At 53.1% G+C, this 27,241-nt stretch overlaps 1 protein-coding gene across 5 annotated transcripts in view; it reads right to left on the bottom strand.

Annotated features, from left to right (window-relative positions):
- Positions 1–27,241, bottom strand: part of ZNF516 (zinc finger protein 516) — a 113,958-nt gene that overhangs the window by 14,529 nt on the left and 72,188 nt on the right. For 4 of the 5 annotated variants that reach the window (XM_081078647.1, XM_081078648.1, XM_081078649.1 and 1 more), the window contains exons 3-4: positions 4,318–5,730; positions 2,981–3,058 (exon numbers count right to left, since the gene is read on the bottom strand). In XM_081078647.1, coding sequence (XP_080934773.1) covers positions 2,981–3,058; positions 4,318–5,730 — 1,491 coding nt within the window. The remainder of the gene's footprint in view (positions 1–2,980; positions 3,059–4,317; positions 5,731–27,241) is intronic. The other variant, XM_081078651.1, reaches the window with a different exon arrangement.

The raw sequence follows: 27,241 nt of genomic DNA, 5'->3' as shown, positions 1-27,241 counted from the left end.
AGAGCGCCATTCCTTCCTCATATTTTGGTCTAGGGAAATCTGAACTTCAAAGCAATTTATTTATTCCCCACTCCTTTTCATTGTCAGCACACACCAGTGGGACACCTATGGGGCATTGAGAACCCTGTGCTGGTCTGGGCTTTCCAAACAACAGCATGACTGCATCTCAAGGTAGAGCCTGTGGCTACGCAGAACACCAGTTAGCGATAGACACACGACATTTAAAAACTAAGTCACTGTAATGCTTTTCCTAAGTCATGCCTATCCAAGCTAGCAGCAGTAAAAACACAGCACTTTCACTCACCCAGTCTTATTTCCTTGCATTAAGTATGCACCAAGGCGTGTGCACACACGCACACAAGCACACAGTTTTCTCATGCATTTTACCATGCCGTTTTCTCTTTACTTTTTAAACAAAGGACCCGTGCCCTTTATGGTCAATAATATTATGCCAAAGCTACTCCAAAATTCTGAGTTAATTAAAAAGGTTGTAAACGTCATTTGAATTGAAGACTACCTGGTGAGCAAACAGCTCTGACTCTGACCTAGAAACTCAAGGTGTGTGTACAAAGTGGACTCAAACGTGAGGAAGAGGTCAGCCTTCCAGAGGCACGTCAGACTCTTCTTTGAAAAGATCCTATAAAGAGTCTGAAAAGACTCAAACAAAAGAAGTACAAATCTTTCACCACCGTCGTACTGTGTCCTGGGTAGAAGTAATGTTTTGAGTCCCAGTGAGAAAGAACTGATATATTATTCTATCTAGCAGTATCCTATCCTATTACCTTTAATTTTTTATTCTAAAGTCCATATTATTACATAATATAGGCTGACTACAAAGTCTGCAAACACAGATGATTTATTATTTTATTAGTGCTCTACCAACAAACCATTTCTGTCCTAGGCAAATGTTTGCAGACTTGGTAGCCACACTGTCACATGGTTACAGAAGATGTAGCGCTTTTCAAAGGGTTAGTCGGTCAGCCCCTAAGTGAAGTGACAGAGGTCATTTCCACGTGAATCCTTCCTCTTCTGGCAGGGTTTCCAGATTTACTTCTACACAAACATCATTCAGTCAAAATGCACGTGGGGGAGAGGTCGCTGAAAATTGTCTTAACTTCTGAAAAACCTGATGTCTCAGAGGCATCGGCTGACAGCAAAGTCCTCTGTTTGAAAGGAAAACCTCCACAGATGACAACACAGAGCCTGACTTCAAGCTCCTGTGATGTTACAGACACAATATGTAGCTCTTCCTTTGGGCGAGTCTCTTCCGGTGTTTCTGCTCCCAACTGCAAGGTGGTGCAAGGTGGTGCTACAGCAACACACTGGCTCAGTGACCTGCATGAGAAGGGGTGACCTTCACTCCGCCGATGACACCCCACTGCGAGAGAGAGCGAACGCATCAGACGACAAAACAAGATCCAAGAAGTGTTGACAGACTCGTAGGGTAAAGTCCAAGAGATTATTTTGAATAGCAGTGAATTAAGTAAGATTCTAGATTCGTGATACAAAACTCAAGTGTCCGAGGTGCTCAGAAAGAACAGGCGCCCAGCGACCCGTGGGGAACGAAAACCTCAGTCACAAGACTGTGCAGATCCGTGGCTGCACACGCTTCCTAAAATGCAGTCACAGAACTCTCTCCATGACAAGAAACAAATCCTCCGATCACCTCTCAAACACACAGTCAGACTACATCGAGGCTGCCGCCCTTCCCTCCGGATACAACACTTTAAAAGCGTCATAAACCCTCAAAGGAGAAAGGAACCAGTGACGGCCCTGGACGCCAGGTAGAGACCCACACAGGCAGGAGGGCTTCAGCAGGAGGGCAGCCAGGAAAGGCTCAAGGGACTGTCCTGTGGGAGAACTCGGCTGGTTCTGAATGGCCCGCAAGTTGGCACCAGCAGCCACACGGAAGTCCAGCGGAGGGAACGGCCTCCGGGGAGCGGGTCTCCCCTCGCCAGGCCTCGGATCAAACAGCAAGTCCGCTGCACGGGCCCGCCAACGCGAGCTTTAGTCGAGCTGCCCTCAGTCCCTCCCTAAACATGGAGACTGTGATCCTGAAACTGCACCGTGGTATAGAGCAGCCAAAACGTTTAAAGCATTTCCCCCAAGAAATCTTCATCAGTGAACGGAAATACCACAAATGGGGTCAGACATCACCATATTTCAGTGTGTACACTAGAACCGGAATATCCAAGAGCACAAACGCTTTATGGACAACTGAGCACTTTTCCCTTTTAAAAATATATATTTAACCTCTCCTTTAAAAAAAAAAAGCCTTTGAACCATTCATTTTTTAAAAATTTAAAGACAAGGAAAACATCTCAGGCTACTTTGCATTTCAATCTCCATCATGTGAAATTCTCAAAACCTTAACCTCAAAGTGTCTTCTCTTTTTTTGGGGGCGGGGGGGGAACTAAAACACAAAAACACAGGCCACAGGGAAGACCAAAGAGCCCTTAAAGAGGGGGGGATGTCCCCTAGGTGTGAAGTGGCAGGTTTAGGTCTGTGTAGTCCGTGCACATTATAAGGATGTAACCAGCTAAACTCCAGTTTACTGGGTGGGAGTCATTAAAACACGGGTGCAAAATGTCTAGTTCACTTGCTGGAAGGGTGGAATCACAGAGAAGGGCTGCACAGACATGTGACAGTCAGCGGGAGCACAGGTGCAGATTGACACTAACCTGTCCTCTCATGTCTAAAACATCCTGGCTTTAGAGCTCAAGAAAACCTATTTCTAAAGAACTGAGGCTGGCTTCAGATCCAAAAGGCCAACCAGTAGACTCTATTCCATTTCCTAGCAAATAATCTGCATGAATTGAAAATATGGCTGCAACTGTGTAACTGCAATCTGAAAAAGTGAGAACACTGGGCTGCACAGTAGCCACGTTTCACCAGCTACCGAGGGCCGTCTGCCCAGGTACAGCCTATGCACAGAACACCGGTGCAGGGAGAAGGGACGAGAACATTAAAGGGGACATACCGGTGCTCACTGCATCACGTGACCACCTTGGCATAAAGCCCCTCACGACCTCTGGGCGTCCAGGCTCTCGGCTTCTTTCTGGAAAATTCACAGGAAGCGCTGGCTCTGAGCACGTGCCACAGGGCTCAGTGCCCCTCGGCAGAGGGGCAGAGGCCAGCCTCAAGCAAGGATGGCACAGTCTCGGAGCCCGGGACACTGGCGTTTTCTCCTACTCAAAAACCACCCTAGTTTTTCCCTCTCACGCTGACCCAGAGGCATCGCTTGTCACGCCCAGGTGGCCCAGGCACCTGTGGATCTGGGCAAGTGCCCAAGTCACAGGAAAACACCAGGAACTTAGTAAGAGACTGGCGCTGTGTGCCCGGACACCACACACGGCAGACTTCAGGGGCTCTCTGCTGACACGACATCCCCTGAACCCTGAACATGTCCCCCAAAGTGCTTCCAGCTTCCTGGACTCTGAGGGACTGGCTCTCAAAGGTCACTGTGAACGGTGAGCCGCTTGAAGAAGGCCCAGGTGCGTGCTGTACAATTCTGTCCAAAGCCGGTTAGGACCGCTCACACAGTGAAGGCAGACTAAGCGCCACAGGGCTTCGTTTGTATGAGGTTTTAACGGGAAACACTCAGATGTCCCAGTGTGCTGGATGTTAAGTGACAGTGACCTTCAACTTACAGTCAAGGGCGGGTCAATGGAGGTGTGGAAAACTGCTGGCAATGCCTCCTTGTTACTATTACTAATCAATACTGCGGGAGTGGCAGCAAAGGAAGATTACGATTTCAGGTATATTTTTTCCAGAATCTTAGCATAAGTCAATTCCCCAAACTTTATATGGTCCATTCACAGTCTGCAAGGCTTTGCTTACTAAGGGTGGCATACTGGTATTTTTTAAACTACATTTGTATGTATAAAAAAGGAAACTTAAAGTAATCACTTCGAATGAACATGCTTGTCTTTTTGAGAGACCAGGGACAAAGAGCATGTACAGATCCTGTTTAAAATGACCAAGAAAATGAAGTGCCATCAAGGCTGCTGCTCCCGTCAGGCGTCAGTGTGCCAAGGACGGAGCTGCATTCGTACAGGAGCGTCACCAGGGGAGCGGCCCTGAGGCCACAGGGCCAGGTGCCCGAGGACAGCAGGTGGCACCTGCCAGTAGCAGAATTAGGGGGAAACCGAGCTGGGGCGGGCAGGGTGACACCGACCGCTCTGGTCTGCTCTGGGACCACAGGGGAGGCATGGACCTCCTGAGGACAGGCTCCTGAGGGAGGGAGCCCAGTGAGCATGGCGGTGCCACAGTGCCCACGGCGCCCACGCGGGCGGGCAGGCAGCCCGCACGGCTTACCTCTATGCTCCAGTGCAGGGCCGTTGGCACCCCAGCTCTGGTAGAGAGTAGCAAGGTCCTTGGGAATGTACGTCTTAAAGATACTGAGTACGTCCAGAGGCTTCTCGGGGCCCTCAGGTGTGGGTTCCTGCTTGACGGCCTGCAGGACAGACGGGGACTGCAGGGCAGCGTTCCCTCTGGAGCCCTGGCCGGCCTTGGAGGGGGGCTCTCGGGGAGGTAGAGGGGGGCCCCCGTCGCCTTTCACGTGAGGCTGACCCTGAGGCTGAGGGCTAAATTTGGCTTTCAGTGGTTCTGGGGCACTGTGCTTATTTGGGGGGCCAAGGCTGGCCCCCGCCGGGGGCATCATATACTTGTCCCCCAGCCTGCTGGGGACTAGGGGCTGGGAGCCCGCCCGGGCGATGACCGTGGACGTGGGGGTGGCACTTCTGCTGGACCCGCTGCCACCCGCTGTGGGTCCCGGTCTGCAGCCGGCCTCCTGCTTGGGCCTCGGCGGGGGCAGCTGGGCCAGGGCTCCCGGCTGCTCGGGGCCCTGGCTGTGTTTGGTCTGCCGAGGCCCCTCAGAGCCGGCCGCCCAGAGCACACAGGGGCCCCCGGGAGGGCCCTCCCTGCTCTTAGGTGTGCCAGTGGCCTTGGTCGTCCCACCCAGGGGCGAGGCAGTGCCTTTGAGCCCTGGTGCCCCTCCGGGCACCTGGGTACGCGTGAACCGAGCGATAGGCAGAGGCTGGCACTCTTTGCCCCCGAGGGCGGGTGGGGGGCCCGTGCGTCCGCTCCGGACAAGGAAAACCAAGTTGTTTCTGATGCTTTTGTGGCCATTGGGCGGGATCCACGGGGGGGCCACGGAGCTGCAGCTGACCCGGTGCCAGATGCGTTCATGCATCCACAAGACCTCGGGGTAGTAGGTCTCATGGCTGCAGTAAGGACACGGGTGGACGGCCAGCGCCGCCTGCAGCGAGGACGCCCGCTCCCGGGGGCCGCGGTCATCCCGGGTCGACCGCTCACTGAGGTCCAGCGGGGTCAGTTCTGGGGCCGGCGCCCTTTTCCCCCCCCCAGAACGCTCCCTGTTGTGCAGGTCACACGGCTTCTCCTTCCGGGACGAGAACTGCAGATCTGCTCTGTCCGGAAACGTCTGATCCGAATGCAAGGGGAAGTCTGCCGTGTCCCTGGGGCCAGGGACCTCCTGCCTGGGGTGGAACGCTGGCATCTTCAAATCCATAGAAAACCTGGGCTGCTCCGGCCTCTTGCAGCTCTGTCTGCCGCCGTCTCCGAGGAGGGACACACAGGCCGTGGTGTCTGCCCTGGGCCCAGCGCTGTCTTTTCCTGATGGGTTATTTCCAAGGGTGTGACTTTGGTCTCCATTGGAGAGCTCAGTCGGGACTATGTCTTCGGAAAAGCAGCAGCGGTGTGGCTTTCCCCCTGGAGGATCAAATGTAAAACGTGAAGTTACCATTTCTCATCAGAACAGAACAGGGAACAGAACCCGGCACTGTGGCACGCACGCGGAGAGACACGTCCGCCTCTGAACTCACAGCGACCCTGAGGGGTCTGCTGGCGACAAAGCTCTGTGAAGAGCTGGTCAAACTGAAGGGCAACTGTGGTATTTTGGGTGGGGCTTCTTTTTCCAATGGATGAAAACGACTCGAGAGACTGTGGGGAAAATTAATCGGCTGCGTGTCTAGTTCCCTACAGCTGCACAATCCCTAGTGAACAGAGGGTAACGGGTTCTCCCTAACACCAGGAAAAAGACTTCTTCGCAACAGCATAAGGCTTCCCATGACTTCAGAGAACCTCCTAAATTCAGGCACACCTGGGGCCCCTCTGGAGTTCCACAATCACCCCGACCACTGTAAGGTCAGGAGGCGCAGAGAGGCTGACACGTGGTCCGCGGCCACACAAGGCAGGGCCAGAAACAGCTTACTGCGCCCAAGGGACCCCTGGCTGCCTCAGAAACCACCGACCAACTTGGCCTGATCCCCAAAGGGCCCCTATGACTCACTCTCAAAAGGTCCAACATTCAAGTCCAAAACCTGGACACCAAAAGTTTCCCTTGGAGGCGTTAGAGGAAAGGGGTGAATCAAGCCATTCATCCCCACCCTTCCAGGCAGGATGCCCGAGAGAAACAGGGTACCTCTGAAGGGTCCTGCCAGAGTGCTTGTGCGAGAGAGATGGCCTCGGCGCACAAAGTGCCTGCCCCAGGAGGGCTCGGGCTGAGGGGGCCTCGTCTCTTCCCAGATGGATGCCACACGCTGGGAAGACCACTGCCTGCGTGGGCTGTGCCCCTGACCTTCTGAGCCAAGGTTTTAAAGCCTCTGCAAAGACAGACTGGTTCAACACGACTTGAGAAAAATTCCTGAGTTTGCACTGATGACCTTGAGTTATTTAAACCTAGAAGTCAAAATTCAGAAGGTGTACAAATGTCTCTGTGTCTCTTAAACCTTCCTCATCGATACGCCCTGGAAAGAGGGCTGTCTCGTCACAGCTGTGCCACAGAGGGATGAACGGAACGTGACGTGTTCTCTTGTGAGAAGGCCCAGTACTGCTGGCTTTGAAATAAGATTTCTTTGGGAGATTTTAACATTCCCATGGAATGTCGGTATCTGTGTTCCCAGAATGCTCTTTAAATATTTTCCACGTCTATTTTTAGCATTAAGACTCAGGAATCCCCGTCTATTCTGACGGGACCCTCAGGATCCTGCCAATCACAAAAGGGAGTGCAGACGAAGGCTCGTTTCCAGTTAGCAGGCAGGTAGTGAGCCGCTCACAAGCAATTCTACAGGGTTATGTCCACGTAGGAAACAGGGCCAGTGTGCAGTGGTCAGCAGACTGGTGAGAAGGTAAGGCAGGGCAGAAATACACTTTCCGACTCCTGCCGGCTCCCACTCATCTGTCCCTAGCGGTGTCTGGTCTCCCTCAGAAGGCCCCACTAGGGAACAGGCGTGTCACCTGCGACTGGCGGGGAATGACTCGGCCTTTGATTAACTCAGTCTGACGCTCGCTATGCGAAATTCACTTTTAAATTTTCATAGAGAGCAGCATCCGGGGTTAGGGGACTGGTGTTTCCTGTGCTAAAGGAATGTGGATTTGGGAAAACACATGCCAAAGGCTGTTAGTGGAGCAGGGCAACTCTTAGCTATGCAACCCGACACTGCGCGTCCGTGGGGTTTGCAAAGCATCTGCCAAAGCCCCAAAGCGCTGCGTGCTCCCAAGGACTTTCAGACACCACAGCAGAAGACCCAGTGCCTCTGACCAGACGCGGAGTAAGAAACTGAAAGCAGATGACATCATACCGAGTTATCCAGTCATCGTGGGCCGGGGGCAGGGCTGTTACCTGAGGAAACTGAGAAAAGACCGTGCTGTTCTCCAGTGGCCTTCTCACTCGAGGAGGACAGTTAACAGGGGGGCAGGCACATGGATAATTTGAGACCAAATGAGGGTAACAGGAGGGCAGCTGAGGTGCTTCTTCAAACCAGGCAGCCTGAGGGCATGACCCCTGGAGCTTTCTAAGGGCTTCAACTTCAAAATCAGACTCTAGCGCAACTCAGAGAAGCACCGGCGCCTGCCCTCTGCTCCCCGCACTGCCGCTGAACGGCCCCTGGAATAAACCCGCGAAGTGAGGGGACCGCACAGCACTGCCACCTCCCACTGTGAAGCTTTTGCAGGCCCAGGTCAGGCAGGCCGAGATGACCTCCAAACCCTGCAGCCCCACCCCACCCCAGTGACCCCACAGGGTGCAGGACTCCGTTGTCTGGTGTGCTTCTCCGGTGCCACTTCCGATGCTATTCACGAGGGCACTGCATCTGCAGGGTGGACTTCCCACAGAACTAAGGTCCACCACCTGCACCATCACAAAACGGACCTGGCCCCACACTGTCCCCACGACCCGCAGCCCTCACTTCACCAGCGACCCCCAGCCACCAGCCACTATTCTGCCAGTTCTCACGAGTCACCATGCTCAGTGAACACACGGCCCCCTTAGAAGCAACGTGCACAAAACCCTCTACTGGACGTACACGAGGAAAACAGCTAAGAGTTTCAAGCATGGCATTATATGCTTTAGGTAGATAAATGAACTTGATCGTGACCAGGAGGCCAAGAGCGGCACGGAGGTGAGAACACGGGCTCAGACACCAGCATGGCATGGCAGGCACACGGAGCTCAGCTCTGCCGTGCACCACCCCTGGGTGCTGCAGCAGGCGGACGGCCTGGGGGGCCCCACTGTCCCCCAGGAAGCATGCAGGGCATTTGCGTGACCCCACACATGTGCATTGCACGTGCAACACACCAGAGTAAATGCTGCCGCACACATGTGCACACACGTGTACACATGCACACACTTGTGCACATTTTCCCATGGCCTGCTCTCTCCTCAGCCCAGCTGATCATGCCCATCACCCACAAACACTTTCCATTCCCCCATTTCTTTCTAAACAGGACCTTCCCAGATGTGGTTTTAAAACTCCAGCACTGAACGGACCCACGTCCCAAGTCTGGGGTTGCCGGGCTCACCTTGCACACACTCATACACACACACACACACACACACACACACACACACACACGCCACGACCTCTGGAACATGAGTACAGTGACCAAGGACACTTCAGAGAAAAAAAGCACTCCCCTTTTATTTTTTCTTTAATTATTTTTTATTGTGGTAAAACGAACATAACAAAAAACATACGTTAGCCGTCGTCAGTGCTCCCTCCACTTGCATGGCTGCTCTGGGCTTCGCTGTGCAGGCTGGATTTTGTCTTTACACCCATTTGCAAAGGAGTAAATTCTTAGTGCATATTAGGGCCCCTTCTCTTTTCCCCGCTCACGGAAAACACACACGTGGAAAGCAGGCCTGTGCACTGTGGTCCCCACGAGAGACCCGCCGGTGCCCAGGAAACGGCAGCCGGGAGGCAGCACACCTGGTCCTGTCCCAGCTCGACTAGGGGTCCGGCACAGAGCTCGGGCACTGGGCTCTCCTCCTCGGTGGCACACAGGAAGGGAGGTGGCATTTGCAGAGGACCAAGGACCCCATGAGAAACGCATGTCCTCCCCTCCGTGCTCTCAGTTTCCGTTTCTGCAAAAAGGCTTTCGGATGGTTAACTCTCTGCCTGCAATGCTGCTTCTCACATCCTCTAAACGAGGCCCTTTTAGTGTCTGGCTTCCCTTCCTAAGTGTCTCCCCATTTCTGCCCCCATTCATTCTGCTTCATAAAGGTCATTGCAGTATTTACTTGCATGAGTAAAGGATACAATGTATTAATCCCATAAATGTATAGGATTCTCCTGTCACCCAGACTCTCCAGGTTGCTGGGAGCACTGGGATGTCCTGTCCAGAAATCAGACTCTGTCAAGGGTTGGTGACACCAGGGCAGCATTGCTGTGGTAACGCTGGATTCTGCATGATTGCTGGAGCTGTGGACCCTTTTGCCATCAAGTTAGTAATGCCACACTTTGAGCTCTTAGAAAGAGGGGGCTCTCCCCGACTCAGTGGGGACTGAGACGTGAATGAACAGACAGGAAACTGCAAACACTGCATTCACACTGCCATCATCGATCAAAGTTCAGGAGGACGAGATAAATGGGGGTGGGGTGGGGGGCACCGTCTTCAAGTTTAAGAGAAGGCAAACATTCAAAGCTATTAAAATTATACAGGGAAGAAAGCTTGAGAGTCATCAGTGAGAGTCTTTAAAAAGAAAAGTCAGTGAAGCTGCCTGAATTCTAAGGCGTCGCGGGAGCAGTTTCCTCCTCTGACCCCAACAACGGTGAGAGGAGCACATGAAGAGGCCCTTTTGGGTTTCTCCACTCGTGTTCGCTGTGATTTCCTTTCTGACAGATAAACTAAGAGAGCCCAACACTTTAATATTTCTCAGTGTTAGTCTACAACCAACACTTTCCCCCACATGTGACACTTTACTTATGCAGTTAAGCATCTTAAAATATTTTATTACACAATTCTGGCAACCACAGCTCAGGTGCACAAAATACCCAGACACTCTCCACACCCTCGTTCCACAGGACAGAGGAGGAGGAGACGGGGAGGATGAATGGACCCTGGGACTCAGATTCTCAAGGGACCCACCTCCCCGGCTCCCTGCTGGACCCACTGCCCCGCCCCTCCCAGCCTGCTCCCCAGGGAGCCCATCTGGCCTGCGGTCCTGCTTCTAGGCCTTGCACCTGGGCGAGAACAGCTTAGGGACCCAGAGGAGACACACAAGACCCGCCAGCATCCCTTTACCTCAGCCCAGCAAGCGCAGGTCAAATGCATTTGTAAATAAATGTCCTTTTCTTCCAGGCCAACCACGGACTACAGAATATGGAGAGATGGGGCTCGTGTGCACGCCTCACCCAAGGGCGGTGTGGCACACCTGTGCACTGGCTCTTACACACCTCACCTTACTTGGGACCGCCGAACGTGCATGCCACTGAAATCACACCGAAAGGCAAAGGAAGTAGAGTGTAGAAATGTTAACACAGATATAACATATTTTTCAACTGACCAGAGAAAGCCTGTCTTGGCGTTCTGGTTTATAAAATAGGAATAGTTTCAAAATATTTATCCCAGGTTTAGGGAAAAAAAACCAAGGGCACCATGAAAGCTTCTCACTGTACAACATGGTTTTTCCTTCATTGACAAGCTTAGCACACTGGTCAGTCAGGGGACATCCTGACCATCTCGGGGACAAGTGGGAACGTGGCTGGGCTTAGAACACGGAGGTGAACTGGGGGGCCAGGACCCCAGGGACAAGTGTACTGTGGGTGCTACAGGCTGTCCTCCCACAGCCCCATGCCCAGTTTTCACTGTGACCTAGAGGAAGAAACGGGACTAGACGAGCTTAGAAGACCCAGGACTGACACTCAGCCAAGAGGGAAGGCCAAAATCTTCACTGAAAAATTTCAACATGGAACAACACTCAAAACTAACAAGATAAGGAAACACAGGAAAGGAACAGTCTGGCTTTAGAGCTGTGCTATGAAAAAGACTCCAGGTTCCTAGGGGACCACAAGCACAGTGGAAGTTGCCCTCTCCAGGGTTTTACGTCAAGTGGCATCACTCTCAGCCACTGCCAGGGCCCAAGGGCACAGACCAGAGCACAGACAGCTATGGAGCCCAGCCGAGGCTCTGAGACACACATCAGGGAGACACAAGGTGAGTGGCTGCATGTCCAGCACAGGCCTACGGGCAGACATTTCTGGAAACCAAGTCATATGAAGAGTGACTGCAGGACCTTAGACTTAGCACCTTCCTCCTAAAACAGGGCTGGTGCTTGGACTGCTGCAAACCTTGACATTCACTCAGTACAGAGTGAACGAACGAACGAATGAGTGAATGAGTGAACTAGTTCATAGAGGGTAGCATTCTGGCTGCACACTAGAATCATCCAGGTAGAACATGAACCATCACTATTAAGAAATTCCCTAGGTTGGTGCCTGGACCATGAGCCAGATTTTGGGGGAAAGGCCCACGCGTCCATCTTCTTCTAAGAAACCTCTGGGCAACTCTAATGGTGGCCAAGCTCAGGAGTGTCGGGGTCACTACAGGACGAGTCACTGGGAGTCACTGAGAATGGGTTTTGGGGAGGCCGACGAGAAGGCAGGGCTGCCGGAGAACCCGCGAGCCCTCTCACTGAGAGGTGCAGGGAAACTGAAGCCAGCCCCAGGGACCAGGGCCCGCCCGTGCACGTGGCTGCCCGGGGTCTCTGCAGTCCTTCCGCTCCGAGGTTCTCAGAACCGTGCACAGAGGGACCGCCCAGCTGCTACCCGCAGCCAGCCGCAAGTTCCCACGCCGTCATCAGTGCCCGAGGCTCTTTCCTGTAGGAGTCACTGTGTCTTACTGGATACTGCAGGCACGTTGGAGTGACGGAAGGGGGACACTTTTGTTAAAGAAATGCTTTGTCATTGCTTAATTTATAACTTTAAAAACAGCAACTTATTATTCCACTCTGCAGAGCGCTTCTGCAGCCATCACCCACCTCTCCTGGCGTGTGCAGGGGGCTGGTCTCCGGTCTGTCAAACATTAAAGACGGAAAGAAACTTTTCCTAATGCAACACACCAAGCCCAAACCCATGACTCCTGCTCTTACTGTGGGTCTTCCCCCGGTTACCAAACACCCTCAGGAGGTCCTTTATTTAAACCTGTGGTCACCGCAAGCAACTCTGTGTCCGGTGTACACAGGACGTTTTGCACGGGTTGACTTCTCGCTATCAGCAGATTTTTGATCAGCCTCCCCAGTTCCTCACCTGAGACAGCTCAGTTGTGAACACAGATGATGGATTCTGACATGAACACAAGCAACTCTTATTATTATCAGCTACAAATGTCTATAGTGGAGTCAGAGGAAACGGAGGTTGGTTTTCTGGTGCCGTGGTGGGAACGACACAGGTGTTGGTCCTCACCTTTAATGAGGACTCGCCCTCACTCACAAACCAGCCTGAGCCACGCTGAGCCCTCTGCACGCGTGACCTGGCTCCCGCACCCCATCCAAGAGGCAAAGGCTATAATCTCCATTTTGCAGAGAAGGAAACTGAGGCAGAAAGCAGGCTACCCAAGGCCTCGGGCTGGGAGGTGGTCGGCCCGACCCCACACGCCTGTGGTAGCCCACCCCTCGCTGTCCACAGCCTCACACACACCTGCTGCGTCCACCGCTCGGAGGCCAGGGTCCCAAGGAGGGGCCTTGCGGACGGAGGGACAAGGCTGGCCGGGCTGGGGGTAGGGTCTTGGAACTGAAGATTCTTCTACTAACACGGTAACCATGAGAATCACATGTTCTGGATAATTCCTTAGGGAGTCACTTTCAGGAGGCTGAAGTTAGGGCACTTGTTCCCAACCACAACTCATACCGGAATCGCCTGGGAAACCCTCACACCTGTAGGCACCTCGGCCACCTCCAGACCTACAGGGCTGTGTTAAAGAACATACACTGTGGGAGATGGCCGTGGGTGGCCCAATGGTCAGGGGAGGCCGGACACGAAGGTGTCAGCGTGTCCACTCTGGCCTCGGCCCCTCGCCCCCGGGGAGCCACACTTGAGCGAGCCTGTAGGCCATGACCCAGCAGACAGACCAGGAGGGCAGGAGGGCACAGGATTGGGCTGCAGGCCAGTGTGGCTGAACAGAAAACGCCAAAGGAGTCTCCGTGTAAACAGTGTCCCACAGCTCAGCCCCGGCTCTCAGCTCCCAGACGTACGCATCTGAGCCGCCACCAAAAAGAATTCTGTTCCAATGCAGAAAGTCCGCTGAGGACTCAGACATGACAGCTCTCTATAGGGACCCAGCAACAAGAGTGACGTTAACCCTTTGTTCTCTGTCCCCATGAACATGAGGTGGGACAGAAAAGGAAAGAGGGAGGGACGAACACAATAAAGAACTCCAGTTTCCAGATGAGACGAAAACGGTGCGACAAGTGGGCCGTGTCACCACAACGATTGCAGGTTCCGAATCACTCAGCAACAAACAAGGCTCTGCAGTGGGCAAACAGGGTTGTTCACCCAGGAAGTGGCGTGCACAGGTTATACAGATGCTCCAGGTAGCAGAAGTAACGCTCACCTGGGAGGACGTGAAGCGGAGCTGAAGGAAACCTCAGGACAGGTGACGAGGTAGAGGAGGGACCCCTGACCCGCACACGACTATCGCCAACCGCCAGGCTTTCCGTCACACTGAACTGTAGGTGGTGAGGGGGGACGAGAGCCACGCTGCAGGTGCACAGATTTCAAGCTTCGCCCTTCCCTTTTAAAGTCTTCTGCTCTAACTAAACCTGTGAACAAGCATCTGCTCAAACAACGCATGGCAGGAATACTTCACAAATTTTGGAACAATGTCACTGGAAAATCCTACATGACACGTTGTTAAGGTGTAATGGAACAAATGCCAACGTGACACAGGGACGTCCGCGCTGCTCAGGCGTGCGCACAAACAGCACCCTGGCTTCCGGCCCACCACAGGCCTCTGGGTTGGCTGTCCCCTGACACACTGCCCCCAGACGTCAGAGCTCTGCCACGTAGGAGGGAGCCGCCCCTGCCACCCCTGCAAAAGCACCACGCCATACGCACACACCCTGGCCTCAGCTCCGGCACGTCCCTTGCTTGGCGTGTGTATATGTCATTGTCTACCTCTCCCCAATGGATCTGAGCTCGAAGAAGGCAAACCATGTTTCAGTCACTGCTTAGTGCCATTGGGCATGTGGCAGAAGGGGCACCATCATGTACTGACGAAAGGGGTGGAGTAAGTCCCTTCCTGTCCAACACGGCTGTGTGAGGGGACTGTGTGCGCGCCAGCAGCTCAGTGCTGCTGAAGGGACAGCACAGTGGGAGTTAACTCAGCGAGAACTCCCGAGGGCCTGCAGCGGCCAAACGGCGAGTGCAGGCACACGGCCCCAGGGCAGAAGGGGCGGACTACTAAGCCAGTGACCAGTCTGGTCGTGGGTCCCTTTGAGTGGGTCCTAGGAACACACTTCTAGTGCAAGGCCGCTTCCCGAGGTGGGGTGAACATCAGGAACCCAGGCTCCCCGGCAGCCTGCTCGCTCTCGGGGGGAGGCCGTCGTGCGTTCCTCACACCTGACAGTGCCAAGGTGACCCACCTTGGGAATTCCTTGCTCCACAAGTGAAATCGGACACCAGCTTGGGATTCATGAAGAAAGGTCTGGCTGGGACAATGCCCTCTGTCTGGTTTTTGCGAAAAAATTAAGACAGCCTATTACTGAGGCATTCTGTCTTCGGCCAAGTTCCCACAGATCCGAGAACTGAACTCTGATTTGTGTCATGGCCACAGCATAACTCAGGCCGTCTTTGCCAAGAACTCCCAGTGTCATCAGCTGGGCCATGAAACGGCATGCTGATAACCAATGAAATCAGGAGTTGATCCGTGAAGGCAAACTATGGAACTGACTGATAACCTACTCTCGTATCCTCGTAGACATAAAAACATAAATGAGATTTTTGTAATGGTTGTTTCAACGTGGAGTGAATCTGGAAAAGAAAAGCACTATTTAATCTTTCGTTTCCCGGTTCAGACAGGGGCACGCCGACACGAGCACGTGTACGGTGATGTGTGAGATGGGAACGTGCTCAGACCCACAGGGGTCCGTCGGTCTGTATCGCAGTGTCTCACGGGATGTGGGACGGGCCACTCCTTTCGCACATGGCCCTGTTGAGAAGATGCTGGACAATCAGGTGCCATGAAGCCCTGGTTGCTGTTTCCTATAACTGAACCAGATTTGGGTTGGGTGCACTTAAGGCAAAGCAGTAAACCTCACATGTGTAGCAAGTTTCCAGAACTTTCCAGAGTGGACCCCAGATGACTGCGGGTCATACAATTCTAAAAGAGGTGCTTCTCTCCAAAATAGTATGCATAAGCACGTGACTGCCCTGCCACCTGCTGGGCTCAGATGTCTGAGACAGGGGACCTCACCGCTCTCCACCAGTGTGCTGGGCAAGGCTGCCGCTGAAACAGGAAGAGACGTTTTGTCCCAAGGCCCTCCCGAGCAGAAGGCCAGCTGGGCACAGCCTGGGGGGAGCTTAGCACCCCCACCCCTTCACTTCAAATCCTGACATAGTATTTGTAGTGACGACCTCAAATGACAGCCAGAACTCGGGGCTGGCAGCAGACCTCACATTCAGGTGCATGGCTCTCCAGCCCCACCAGCTGTAGCTGTGAGATGGTCAGCATGTCCCTCCTAACTGTCCCCTTTATTAGAAAGATTCACCAAACTATGTCTATACAAGTGTGTGGGGGACTGGGTATAAAGTAGCCCAAAGCCACATTTTACCAGCGGACTGATACAACGTCCCCCTCCAACGAGTGCAAGAATCCCCGTAATAGGAACTACTCTATTGAAAAGACCTTTGAGAGCTCAGCAGTTAATTCTATTGCTTGTGAATTTCTAGTCACTTTTGTAACAAATATTACAGATACCACAGTCTTGATGCGATAGCAAGAACACGACAGTTTTTAAATATGTTTCTCAGAAGATTCTTCCTTTATCTTTTTTTTTCCACCTGTTTTAAAAAAGAATGACTGGGAAACCAAAAAGGATACGGGGCAGAATAAAGGTCCGATGTTTTTGAGAGAAATGAGAACAACAGGCATGATTTAGTTGAAATTTGGGAGTTACTAAGATAATTGAAATTGCAAGAAATTAAGAAAGAGAAGCGGGCCAGGAGTCTGGGAAAGTCACTGGAAAGACATTTCAGCTAAAGAATCGCAGAAACGAAATGACTGATCCTCAGTGAAATGTGGTGAAGAGCTATCGTCCAGCTCAAAATGAAGCAGGAGCATTATTCTCAGAAGATGTTTTGGATATGAAGTAGAAAATACTTAAGAAAAAGTTTGGGCGACAAAACCCACAGGGCTTTCCACTTAACAAACCAGATTTAAGCTTTCTGTGAAAGAAAGAAATGCTGAAAAACACTGCCACGGGCTGGTTTAATCTGGAAGCTCCCCTTCTGGAAAAATAAAGGAAAAACAGCAAAGACAAACTTAGCATCCGTGTGCTTATGCAGAGGCCACCAGGAGCCTGTGCCCCAGGGACCTACTTCCGGGGCTGGTGACAGAGGGGGCTTCCAGCAAACAAGGAGGTCCTGAGATTCCCGGGAGCAGAAGCACCACGTCCACTGAGGTGCAGGTAAGGACAGGGCGCGCACCTCTCCTCCCAAAAGGGCAGCTTCGTTTTCCCCAGGGACTAATAAAGCAGTGCCTCTAATAGCCCAGCATCTGTCAGGGACGGTTCAAGCCTACGGTCAGAAAAGTTTCTTTTGAAGAAGTGCTTTAAAGCTCTTTCGCTTACTATGCATGCAATGTAAGCTACAAAAATAGTAAGAAGAAAGTCTAAGTGAAAAGGAAACTGTCTTTTAAAGCTCTCTGATTTACATAATGATATGGGGGGCAAAAATGTACACATTTTAAGAGATGTTTTCTACGTATTACTTTTCAAAGTTGAATTGTATTACAGTAGCAAAGTGTAGTATGACATTCACACAAAAGATGGCATTAATCAAACGAATGCCAGCATCAGTCATTGCATTACAATGCTAATACAGTTTTTTTCCTTTCTTAAAATGTGTATACATTTCTTTTGGCAACCTCTGCATATAATATTATTGAGAATACATACACTGTGAACTATAAAAATGATAAAAATAAAAAAGTCTAAATGATAAGGAAACTGACAGGGCTAAAAACAATATGTGACAACTGAATAGCCATATTTTAAAATTTTTTATAAATGAACATATATTTTATTCCCTAAGGTTTTCTGTATGATTGAATACAGTTTACAAGTTTTCATTTTAAATAATTAACGTATTAACATAACTTGCAAAACTGTAACTTATTTACATCAATAGAAAAATGTATCAATATCTTAGCACCTTGGAAGCCATGCTTTGATTTCTCAAGAAAAACAGGTCGAAATTAAATACATTTCTGACTAACCAAAGTAACCACATTACACAAGAAAATCTAATGCTTAGAATCTTGAAAAGAATTTTCTCAAAAGCTTTCATAGCGGGTGAGTACAGAATCAACTTTGTAAAGGTTAATCAAATACCTCCAGGTCCACCCACCGCTGCCAGTTACTAACCAGTAGTCTGTCCCACCATAAAACACAGTCACATTCCAGAAACCTAGGGTTCACTAACTGGTTCCTCATCGACTAGACCATAAAAACACGTCATAGGGTTGCTGTGGTTGTTTTGTTTTAATCTAATCCGTGCTGAAGTGAAAGAATTCAAATCTATTTTCAATGTCACTGGGCATTTCATACGCTTTCCTTCACCTCCAACATCTAGCAGCGAACTATAACTTGTCTGTTTGAAAAAAAAAGAAATGCAAGGAAACGTCAAAAGAAAAATGGTTAAACAAAACTTCACGGACGATGCTCTTCATGAACATTTCCATTTCACACAGGTAAAAAGAAAGCAAATGAAACCTTACAAGGCGAATGCAAGTAAGTGCTGCCAAGAGCCGCTTAGAGAGTTTAGTTGGTCCCCAGGGGCGTGCAGTGGAGGGGCTGGGAGCGGGCACCCACTGCTGTCCCCCTGCTCCGCTGGCCCTGCCTCCTTACAGGGGAGGCCCGGAGGGAGCATTAGCAGGAGGGCTCTTCACTGACACCCGCGGGTTTTTCCTTCCACACCACGTGTCTAAGAGACGACGAGCAGAGGGAGGCTGTGGGGACAAGGAGCCCGGAACCTCCAGCAAAGCCATGGTTCTAGGAGCAGGCCTGTGGTTTCAGAGCTTTCCTGCAGCTTAGTTATCCAGAAACACAAGGTTCAAATTCTGTGTGTTTACAAGGAAATTGTAATGATCCGTTTTTTAAAAAATCCAGAGAACGGACTGGTGTAGTCTCCAGTCTGAAAAGCAGGCACGTGTCAGGCCGGCTGAACAAAGGCCGTCTCGCAGCTGGGCCGTGCGGGCAGGTGGGGGCCCCGGGGCGGCGGGGGCTCGGGGGGTTCGGGGCGGCGGGGGTTCCGGGCTGCAGGGGCTCCGGGGGCGGCGGGGGGGGGTGGGGGGGGGAGGTGGGGGGGGCTGGGGGCGGCGGGGGCAGGGGGGGGCGGGGGCCCCGGGGCAGCGGGGGCTCGGGGGCCGGCGGGGGGGGGGGCTGGGGGGGACCCAGGGTGGGGGGGCCGGGGGCGGCGGGGGGCGGCGGGGGCTCCGGGGGCTCGGGGGCGGCGGGGGGGGGGGGGCTCGGGGGCGGCGGGGGGGGGGGCTCGGGGGGTTCGGGGCGGCGGGGGTTCCGGGCTGCAGGGGCTCCGGGGGCGGCGGGGGGGGGGGGTGGGGGGGGAGGTGGGGGGGGGCTGGGGGCGGCGGGGGCAGGGGGGGGCGGGGGCCCCGGGGCAGCGGGGGCTCGGGGGCCGGCGGGGCGGGGGCTGGGGGGGACCCAGGGTGGGGGGGCCGGGGGCGGCGGGGGGCGGCGGGGGCTCCGGGGGCTCGGGGGCGGCGGGGGGGGGGGGCTCGGGGGCGGCGGGGGGGGGGGGGCTCGGGGGCGGCGGGGGGGCCGGGTGCAAGGGGGGGCCGGGGCGGGGGCCCGGGGGCAGCGGGGGGCGGCGGGGGCCCCGGGGCGGCCCTGCGCGCACGTCCCCGCCAGGTGGCGCCTGCCCCCCACGTATGAGCGAGGGGCCCGCGCTGCGTGGTCGGGGGCGCAGCCGGGAGGACGGCGCGGCTCCACCGCACGGCAGGTACCGGGCTGAGCAGCCGGCCGCGCCGAGCATCCCCGCGCGAGCTCCCGCTCCCGGAGCCCCGCGCCCCCACGGCGGCACCTCCTCTGAGGCTCCCCACGCGCGCGGCCACGCGGGGTGGTGCGTCCGCTCGGCATCTTCAGGGGATGACAACGCACGGCGCTTTCCACGCGGGGCGCACGGAAGGACGTGGCAAAACCAACTTCGTAGGAAATCCCACCTCTGTGTGCACCACGCGTGGGGGTTACATCACAGCCAGCCCTCTGGTACCTACCGTCAAGGTCGGATGGGTTTTCTTTTGAAAATGTATTCAATGATCTAGCGATTGACTTAAAATATTTTGATAGCTTAGTAACTGACTTGAAAATCTTTTCCAGGTTTTTGTGTTTGTTGTTTGTTTTGTTTTGTGTTTCGACCGTGGCTTCATAGCAGTTCCTTTCGCAGGTAAAAGGTAGGATGTCCCGGGTGTGTGAGCACCGGGTCCAGGCCAAGAGTCGGGCCCTCGTCTCTGTCCCCGCAGACTCCAGTCTCCAGGCCTGAGATCCAGGCCGGGGCCACGCGCGTGCGGTGTCTGTGTGGAAACGCCCTGCTCCCCGCCGGCCCAGCGCGGGGACAGCCGTGTCCCGGGCGCCCCGTCCGCACAGGCGCGCACGTCACCGACTTCGGTTGGAAAACCAGCAAAAAGAACCCAAGGTTGTGTGCGAGGCAGCAGGGCGTGAAGCGGGAACCACTACCGGCCGCTCTCCCCCCTGGTTTGCAGGGGGGGCACCCAAAGCACACGCGGCCTCCCACGCACTTTCACAAGCAGAAACCCTAGGCCAAGACTAAAACCATGCTCACCCTCCGAGTACTGTCACGCATCTTCTAGACGACAGACTGCACGTTCTGGGGACAGCTCCTCCAGGGCGCCCGCAGCATTTGCGGCCTCCACACGCTCAAAGGCAAAGCTTCATCACGGCCAACTAACTGCAGGAAATACACCTCCCACCGGCCTCACCAAGCAGCCCCTCCCCGGGGCCCGGAAGATCCACGATCCACGGGGACCGCCCCACCTAGCACTGAGTCGGTGCGGGTGACAAAGCCAGAGCACAGAGACCGGCCCAGGGGACTGTGCACCGAGTCGGCGACAGCTTGTCTGGCCGGTGATCTCGTCCACACTGGCAGGCTGGGCACAGTGGTCTCACAGCCTTTTATCATTATAAACATGTGAGTGAGTATGAAATATGTATATTTTCTGTCCCACATGAAGAGTTCAAATTATTATATAAATATTAAATCTCAAAAGTTCCACTCCACCAGAGACGCTCAGTGGAAAGAAATGCTTTGTATTTTACTTAATAATGCAGCAGCTCTTCCCCAATCCCATCACTAAATGGTTTCTGTAGGAGGAAATCTGTAATCTCAGGCAGGCTTCCTAAACCACATTATAAGCTGAAACAACAGGGCTGTAATTATAGTGTTCTTCATTAAGTGCAAAAAAATTATTAAATTCAAAAGCCTGTGAACTTCTTCATTGCTTAGGTTTGATTTTCTCTCCTTTTTATATAAAGACGAAATAAACACATTTCCCCTTTATTGTGTGTATTTAGTTTTGCTCTGAATTTATAGCGTATCTTCAATTCATCCAGTTTTTAAAAAGTCAAGACAGAAAGATTACAAGCCCCGGGGAAACAATGTCGCTCAGAAAATCTCTGGAAAGCCCCAGTAACTAACGTTTGTTTTCTCAATCATTTAGTCATATTTCTATTTTGAGAAGGAGTTGCAAAACCTTACTTCTGTGATTGTTTTCCAGAAGCATTTGGCTAAGCAGGAGCCCTGAATCTATGAATTTAGAAAAAGATTAGAGCCAAGTGAAGGGTTTTCCTCAAATTCTATTCGCTGAACTGAAAAGCAGTGCCCTCAGCCCTGTCCGTCTGCCTGCCACAGGCCGGCATCTCCTCCCAGGCTGTCTAAGGCAGCTGTGCAGCTGCAGACCATGCCAGCCAGCCCGAACTCCTGGGCCCACTGCAAGGAGGGGAGGCGTTTGGGGCAGAAGTGAGGGGTGCATGGGCCAGGAAACAGCTGGTCCCTGGCGTTCATCCAGCCACCAACACTCCGCACCCTTTCTCCCTGTTTAAGAACGTGAGTGGTTCTGGAGAGTAATACAGAAAACCAGCACTTTTTGAGTCCCAACTGTGTGTAGACAGTTTCTCGACAGCGATAATAACATGTGCCTGTGTGTGCACCTGTGTGTATATGTATATGTGTGTATGTCTGGGAGGTAATGGGTGGCCATCCCAGAGGGTGCAGCCCTCCGAGGACATATTCTGAGGGCACAAGTCACGTCTCCGCCCCATGTCTACTTGCTAAAGATGTCATGGTGGTAGGTGCTTATTAACTCATTTAAATAAAACCTTAGGTGTCACTGCAATTCCTCATGTGAATTCAGCAATGCGCAAAGCACACAGAGCTTTTCCCTGAGAGCGAGACGGGTACCAATCAAATAACCAAGAGCAAACTATCCATGGTGACAAAGGCAGCTGGCCCAGCCAGGTACCTGGGGCCCGGGAGGTTCTTCCTCAGCTCTGCCCGTTCTACAAAGCCCCTGTCCGGGGTATTTCCTGTTCTCAGAAACCTGTGTGACCTGCGCTCTCCCTCGGCCCCAGGTGAGGGGAGATGCCTTCAGGGACGGAACGGTCCTCCAGAGAATACTGCGCGTTAGCTTCTGCAGGGAGCAGGATCCGTGATCACAAAAAGGGAAGTGATCTGGAAAACTACAACTGAGCTGAACATCTAAATTCTGCTCCCAAAGCCACTTTTTAACAACAGCATCCACTTAACACACTTGACATCTTACACTATTTCTTTCCTCTGACCTGAAAAATACCTTTCTCAGGCTATTGCGTTTCTATCACCCTGAATCTATCACCTCCGTTTCTCTCAAAATGCTGGCAGCTTACAATTTCATAGAGAACTGAAAAAAACCCTGATCCAGGTGGCAGATTGCAACCATAGGGGTGGAGCCATGAACCACATTTAAAAATAGATGGTGTTCATGTACTTAATCACCCACAGAGCCTCGGGGGCATCTCGTCACCCCCTGGAAAGCACCAGGCCAAAGCTCCACCCCCTGCGCCCACTGGCGGCATTTCATCCCACCCACTCGGTCTGGGTCCACCTGTCCTGATCCTTCCTCCACACACACACGCACACACACACACACACGCTCATGTGTGCACACAAATAGCCACACAGGCACTCGCATGGCACGTGTGTGCACACACAGTCACATGGGTGTTGCCTCGTGTGCAGTCACGTGAACAATCACATGTGTGCACATATGCACTGCACACACTGTCTTGCACATACTGTCACGCATGCACATACACAGTGTCCCGTGAGAGAACCAGTGTTTGGGCTGGGAGGCCCTCAGGGGCCACCACTGTCCAGCCAGATAATTACGCACATGACCCTGCGTCCTGAGAACTCGCTCACTTTCCCACAGCCAGACAATGATAAAGTCCAGAATTTAAAACCCAGTGAATACACTATTCTTTAAAAGGGGGAAATGTGTATGCATGTGTGATTGTTGAGACTATTTGTAAAAGCTGAGAGCACCGTCCATACCCTTAAAAACCTAGTGACAAATCTTAGGTGCCAGCATGAGCTAAGCAGCAGAGACACAAGGTCCCATCTTGTCTTGTATTCACAGACTTCTACTAACTTTATGATGGCATAACTCACACACCAAAACTATAACATGTAGCTGCAAAAAATGAAATGGTTACTATTTTTAGAAACTGGGAAAAATTGTATTAGTCACGCGCAATTGTCACGATGTCTTCCAAACCGCAATTCTTCTGCCGAGGACCCAGAGGGATGATGAGCCGGTCTCTGCCCAGCGACAACGGCCCTGCCTCAGCCCTGTGCTGGCACACCGCCCGCAGTGAGCATGCGCGCCGAGCATCCCAGTACCCACAGGGAGCAGCAGCCCGGGCAAGAATCAAGACAGGTCCACTCTGCCAGGCGTCGGGACGCAAGGCAAGGACCACAACCTTCCTCGCCAGCCCAACGGCTTTCGCAAAGCCCCCAACACGCAGGTAGTGACTGGTAACACAGCTTACTGAAAGGCAGCTAAGCAAATGCAGTGAGCAAAGTAAGGACCCACTGAGGCAAAGCGCCCCTTCTCCACGTCTGCAGAGCCGGAAGGGCACTGGGGACACTTCACGAGGGACCCCGGCTCAAGCACCCCCACTCACCCCACCCCAGCCCCCACTACCCAGTGCTTTTGACCCCCTGTGTGTGTGTGTGCACATGTGCACGTGTGGGGGCTGCGTGTGTGTATGTGCAAAGCAGAGCCCAGCTGAGTGTAGACCCTATCAAGCCATGGGAGACAGTGCACACGTCCTCACAGGGCCTCCTGTCCCTTGCAGACATGACAAGACCAAGGCTCAGGCATGGATCAACAGATATTAACTTTCCTTGAAAGCGCCTGAGGAACTAGCTTCCCGGGCCAAGGTGGTGACACACCCCATCAGGTAACAGGGGACACAGGTCCCAAGGAACAGGGTCCGCCAAGGCGCCACAGGTCAGCAGACACCACGATGCCAGACCCCCATTTGTCTTTGAGACGCTCACACACACTCCGACAGCCTCAGCAGCGCTGTTTAAATGTCAAGGGCAGGGACCAAACGGCTAATTTTACCATCTTACCATTCCAGGAGTGTGCATGGTACCTAATCAACGGGAAATTAAGGATTCGGGTAGAAAGTTAAAAAAAAAAAAATGCTCAAAAAAGACTATAAAATGGCAAGTAATCTATAGTAAGACCTCCATGTTGTCAGTAGTTCTTGGGGACTGTGACTTTAAGCAAAAGGACATATAATTAAACCAATTTTCACGTAGGCCAATTGATTTAAACAACAGCTAGGTTGCTATGGCATATTTTGGGTCATAAAAACCTCCCCAAACTACTAAGGAAAGACCCCAAACACTTCTAACATTAATCACTGAAATAAATGTGAGCTACACAGACGTTTAAGGAAGATGAACAAAAACAAGGAAGGTCATTTTCTAACCCACTTCTCCAGGTCAGGCCGCCAGGCTAGACCCACCCTGGACATCCGCCCTCCACCGCAGCACCACTCACACACACACTCACTGGCTCACGGGGACAACGTGGACAGGCCACTCACCTCACCGCACATCTTTGGGACACGGGAGGAACCCGGAGCACCTGGGGACAACGTGCACACTCCACAAAGACAGTGACCCCAGCTGAACATCGACTTTTTTCTCATCAATGTTATAACGCACCAACATTAAACGAAACGACGTTACCCAAGGACCTGCTATACAATCCCAATAAACAGAGACCAACTTCACACCTGAATTAATGATGGTGGTAGAAGCCACGCGTGTACTTGCACCTGAGAGCTGGTTGCTGGAAGACTTAACGTGACCTGGCTCTTCCCTCCCGCCCACGTTCAGGATGGAAGACCCCCTGAGCACAGAGGTCATGAGCAGAGACCGGAGTTGGCCTGAGACGGGGGCCACTTGGGGACCCTGACCCGGGGCTTTGCCCCTCCTCGTAAACTGGGGGAAATGACATCATCATCTAGCGAAGCAGTGAGAAGGCTAAAGGAGACGCTGTCGGCAGTGCACCTGGCACCTGGTACCTATCAGACCCCCAGAAGCACAAACCTCCAAGGCGGAACTTCACAGGCAGGAAGCTGGCTGGAATCTAGCAAAGCTAGTATGTGACCACCTCCCTCTGCCGCCCCCTACTTGTTACTACACACCAGGGTGGGTCTGCATGGGGCTCCCGCACCCAGGGGAAAGCTGGCAAAGCCTGAAGACTGTCTGGGTTGTTACTGGGGTTGAGGGCCACCAGCACCTAGAGGCAGAGACCAGAGACACTGCAAAACGACTCACCACCTCTGGGCAGCGCAGTGCGAAGTGAGTCCCATGTCAGCAGCACAGGGGAGAGGCCCTGGGCACAGACCCCACCGGGCTCCCAGGGCGCCATCTACAGGACAGGTAGCCCAGGAAAAGGCTCAAGGGTGCAGCACCGTGGGCGTGACGATGCGGAGGGGCAGGGACGCGGGGCCTCCACCAGCCACAGGCTCACTCACAACCCAGCAGGGCCCGACGACGCCAGACAGAGAAGGAAGGTGTCGGTGGGGGTGGCTGGGACAGCCCTGACGCCCCCTTGGCTCCCCACCCCCTTAGGTTTCCCAGACACTCGAGTCTCCTGTGTTCCGACAGTGTTTCTACTCACAGTTAACTTCATCAGTTACACAGATAACCAGTCATAAATCCTTTCATGTTTTTACAAAACGTCCCCAGCTCAGTCTGTGACTCAATTAAAAAGCATGTGATGGATACATGTGTCCTTTTAAGTGCAGGGTCACACTATGGCATTCACACTGGACAACGGCCTCTCACTGCCCCATATTTCAGCTGGGGTCAAAAGACAGCTCCCTTCGACAGGAGCCCACCTGCGATCCCATCGGGCAACAGGCACAGGGAGGGCGGGCACAGAGCCGGACGTGTCCCATCTGACTGGTGGGGACCCATCTGGGTGAACGGCTTCCACTCCAACTGGATACAGCACACTCCGACTAGGGTTTCCAGGTGGGACCTCCCGCCCATTCTCAGGAATTCTTTTCCCTTTTCCGTTCCCGAATCTTGAGATATAAACTGTTTCCTATTCTCCACGATGAATCGTTTCCACAAAGTGACAACAGATACTACCAACCACCTGGATTGAAGGAGCCGATTTTCCCGATTTCCCGACCAAATTTTCTCGGGATTCAGAAACGGAAAAAAGTGAAAAGTATTCCCAAGAATGGGCGGGAATTCCCACCCGGAAACCCCAGAGATAAATAGGAAAAATGCCTAAGAGATACATTGTGAATAGTAAGTTTATTTCCCACTGTGGGTATTCTGGGTTCAAGAAGCTGATTTTCCCGATTTCCCGAACAACTTTTCTTGGGATTCGGTAATGGGAAAGTGAAAAATATCCTGGGAACAGGCAGGAATTCCCACCTGGAAACCCTAACTCTGCCATATTAAATAATCCAAATGTCACTTCTGGCGCTAACAGGAAGCAGCCCCAGCAGAGGCGTGCTGAAGCCTGCTGAGCAGGCCATCTCCTGTCAGGGAGTGCCAGCAGCCCAGATCCAAGGTCTCGTCTAGTTCAACAGAGGGGGGCACTCCTCCGTCACTTCTCGGCTGGCCGCTCCTCTGGGGTGGGCGTCCCCGCAGGCGTCCGGTGGCAGTGCCCTGAGCCAGGGTCCTTGTAGGCTGACACAGTGATTTCACCACCAGGTAACTCCTACCTGGGTCTGCACTCTGAAGCCTCGAAACCAAACCCAAAAGCCTGAAAACAGCCTTCACACCTCCCCTTCCCCACAGAACCTTACCCAGTTTGCTCACCTGTCTCCGCCCATCAGGGGGTCTAGGCTTTCACCTAAATCTTCCCACAGACCCAGGCGATATACAACTTCCCAGTCGTCAATAACATGATTCCCACTTTCCCTGTGGCAGAAGCGGGTCCCAACCAACTCCACCAACCCCCTGGGAACAGGTCTGCCTGCTGACAGACAGAGGCACAGAGCAGCCCGGCCACCTCCCTGCCCCCGATCCCACCTGGCACAGAGTCAGAGGTGTGGGCGTGGGAAGCCCAGCTGTCTCATTTACAAGTGAGGGTGGACAGATCCGTTCCTATGGGCCTGAATCCCCTTCTACAAAAGGGGGCTGTGCCTACTTGGTGAGCAGCCGCCAAG

This window comes from Rhinolophus hipposideros (assembly GCF_964194185.1).
Source record: "Rhinolophus hipposideros genome assembly, chromosome: 17".
Classification (NCBI taxonomy): domain Eukaryota; kingdom Metazoa; phylum Chordata; class Mammalia; order Chiroptera; family Rhinolophidae; genus Rhinolophus; species Rhinolophus hipposideros.
This window is presented reverse-complemented; position numbering and strand designations above follow the sequence as displayed.